The sequence below is a fragment of the Euphorbia lathyris genome, chromosome 8 (genome assembly GCF_963576675.1).
Source record: "Euphorbia lathyris chromosome 8, ddEupLath1.1, whole genome shotgun sequence".
In the NCBI taxonomy this organism is placed as follows: Eukaryota; Viridiplantae; Streptophyta; class Magnoliopsida; order Malpighiales; family Euphorbiaceae; genus Euphorbia; species Euphorbia lathyris.
Window position 1 is genome coordinate 77760749 of NC_088917.1, and position 3448 is coordinate 77764196.

At 30.9% G+C, this 3448-nt stretch overlaps 1 protein-coding gene across 1 annotated transcript; it reads right to left on the bottom strand.

The window, feature by feature from the left end:
* Positions 1–583: 583 nt before the first annotated feature.
* On the bottom strand, positions 584–3097 carry LOC136203464 (non-specific lipid-transfer protein 1-like). Its single transcript, XM_065994624.1, has 2 exons — positions 2686–3097; positions 584–837 (listed from the first exon to the last, which is right to left on the bottom strand). Exons 1-2 carry the CDS (start codon positions 3027–3029, stop codon positions 828–830), a joined length of 354 nt encoding a protein of 117 aa, XP_065850696.1. The 5' UTR covers positions 3030–3097; the 3' UTR covers positions 584–827.
* Between the last annotated feature and the right edge of the window lie 351 nt (positions 3098–3448).

The window sequence follows — 3448 nt, forward strand, 5'->3', positions numbered from 1 at the left end:
TAATGGCTTAATATATTATTTGCCTCCTGAGTTTATCTAAAAAGTTTAATTGGTCCCCTAAGCTTTTAAAGTATTCCGATAGTCCCCTGAACTTATCCAAAAAGCTTGATTGATCCCTTGAACTTTCAAAGTGTCCTGATAGTCCTCTGAACTTGCATAAAATATTCAGTTAGCCCCCTGAACTTACGTAAAATGTAATCAATTAATCACTCAGTTGCAAATAAGTAAGTTAAATGTGGAAGATATATTCTACGTATCTTAGAATGTTATTACATCATTCAAGAATAGAGTAAAAATGAAGTTATTACTTGCTAAACTATAAACATGGTATTCTCTAATATTACAATCGCAATACCCCGATCTTGATTGTTTTACTTTTTTTTAAGACGAATGCAATACATTTTCTGCATTTAACTTACTTTTTTTTTTTTGCAATCGAGTGATCAATTGAGTACATATTACGCAAGTGCAGATCAGGACACTTTGAAAGTTCATGGGGCCAATCAAGTATTTTGGACAAATTCAAAGGGCAAATGATGTATTAAGCCAAAAGTAATTAAAGGATTAAGAAGAATTAACCATATGCAACATATAATCAACTCATGTTGATTAAACATTTATACATTAGGAAAAAAAAAAACAGCTCAAATACATATGTATGTATGGGCTGACGCTGAGTCTCAGATCCCATACAACAATAAAAGATAAATCCGAAAAAGACAAACAAAGAAATGGAAGAATTATTAAATTCCCATTTTCTTATTTTCTTAAATACTAATTTATTTTTATTCTACATTCTTCTTTTTCTTCTTCTCTCTCCACCACTTTTACTTCACCCTGCAATATCATTAAAATAATATCCATAAGCACAAGTTTTTTTTAAAAAAAAAACAGCTAATAATTATATATATATGTAAATTATGTTAAAATAAACTTGAGAAAATTCAAATTGATTAAAAAATACATTCAATTTTTTTATTTTCTTTTTTAAAAAGAAAAATTACAACAAGAAAATGACATATACTAACAAAAATTTGTCAAGACTTTCTATATTTTGTAATATTTTTATTTACTTTTTTTAATTACAAACGGAATTTAAGCTCCAGTTTGTTTGTCGGAAAATATTATGAAAGAAAAATATTTTTTTTTATTTCCGGTGTTTTTTAGAAAATAAATTAATAAAAAATTTTAGGTTAGTTAATAGAAAAATTTATAAAAGAAAAAGCGAAAAAAATGTTTTACAAACTTTATTTCATTCATTTTTACCTTTTGAATAAAAGTCACTGGTCACTTTTTTTCCATTTTTCAATTAGTAGTGAAACACTAAAAAATATTTTATTTTTTTTAAATAACTATAAACAATCATTTGTCAATTCTAATTAAACACTAATATTCTAGTGTGTAGAATGAAAAACAAAAAGAAGCTAAAAAAATCCAAACTATCACTAAATTTCAAAAGAGAGGAGCCACTTAAATAGTGTCTAAACAATCTGAAACCGAAAAATTACTGGTAACAGTAAAATCAGTTAATATTGACTAATTACTGGTAATAATAAGTAGTTAATAACAACAATAAACAGTAAATAGCAACAGCCAAAACAAAAAGACTCTAAAACTCTATTTGGTTTGGTTGTTCATATCCAAAGGAGGATCTAGGGGGCTTAAGCACCATCTAGTTACCAGATCCAAAGGAGGATCTAGGGGGCTTAAGCACCATCTAGTTACCAGAAAACGTAAAAAAAATTCATGGAAACTGTGTACAAACTTTAATTTTTGGCTTAATACATAGCAGCCCCTGAACTTGTCCTTTTTTTTATTTTACCCCCTAAACTTAAGGGACAATCTATTGATCCCCTGAACTTGTCCTTTTTTTCATTTTACCCCCTAAACTTAAGGGACAATCTATTGACCCCCCGAACTTGTCCTTTTTTTCATTTTACCCCCTAAACTTAAGGGACAATCTATTGACCCCCTAAACTTCCAAAAAGCCACCCAATTTACCCATCTTCTCTAAAGTGGCGCTTGGATTATTGCAGCTTTGTATTTTGTCAGGTCATCACCACATCGGAGAGGAGGGGTAAATTGGGTGGTTTTTTGAAAGTTTAGGGGATCAATAGGTTGTCCCTTAAGTTTAAGGGGTAAAATGAAAAAAATGAACAAGTTCAGGAGGCTGCGTATATATTAAGCCTTAATTTTTTGATATAAAAATATAAAAAAAGTGTCAATTTAGCATCCATAAATCATGAAAAACCACCATAAACACCCCTAGTCCATGAATCCTAGATTCATCACTGCTTGTAGCTAGTAGAAATTAACTGATTTTCTTTCAACAGTGACAGATCCAGGATTCACTTTCTGTGTGATTTATGGATGTTAAATTGATATTTTTGGTATTTTTACATAAAAAATTAAAAACCCGCATACAATTTCCATAAAAAATTTAGCGTTTTCTAGTAACCATCCCCGCTTTCTGAAATAGCTATAAATAATCATTTCTCAATCCTAACTAAACACTCTATTCTACTCCTTGAAGTGAAAAAAAACTAAACGAAATTACGAAAAAGAGAACCAAACAGTTAAATCTTAACATGACGAACTACTTAGACACCGAATAAACAACCTCAAACCGATTAATCCGATCAAAAACAACTCAAAAAAACAAAAATTCAAGAAAAGAAAACTTACGTGGCACAGTTAACATTGGGTCCAACTTTAAAGGGAATATTAACACCACATTTAGAACTAATAGTGGAAACATAACCAAAGTTAAGATTAGGAATAGATTTTGCAGCAGATTTAACACAGTTGCAGACTTGTTGTCTATCAGGAGTTGTTTTAGCTTGTGAATTTAAAGCTTTAACACCTCCACAACAACTTGGTGGAACAACTGCTCCACCAGTTCTCAAGTACCCTATACATGGTTGAAGCTGTGTTATTACTTGCCCACAAGTTATGGCTGCTTCTGATGAACTTGCTGCCACTAATAGGCATACAATCATAGCAACACAAGCTAACTTGTTGATGCCCATTTGAGAAAATTGGTTGAGTTTTGGGTTTGGAGAGAGATTGGAGATGGTTTTGGTGGTGAGTGATTGGGTTGGGATTATGGTGTTTATATAGGAGTGTAGGGGTAATTATGTCTTTTGGGTATATGATTTTTTTGGGGAGCATGAAAAGGGTATTTGTGGTTTGATGGATTTGTAAAGGCAGTCTGTGTGGTTTGATGTTTACGAAAGTTTGCAGTTAAAGGATCTAAATTACTTTGTGAAGTCACTCTAGTGACATCAGACGAAAATGACTATGTTTGATTACTTTATTGAAAAAAAACTAAAATTCGATGACTTTATTCAGACAAATTGAATTTTCCAGTGACCATTATGAGACAAACCCTAAAGTTCAGTGACCAATAGTGCATTTAACCTATCTTTTTGGCATATAATTTTTTTTG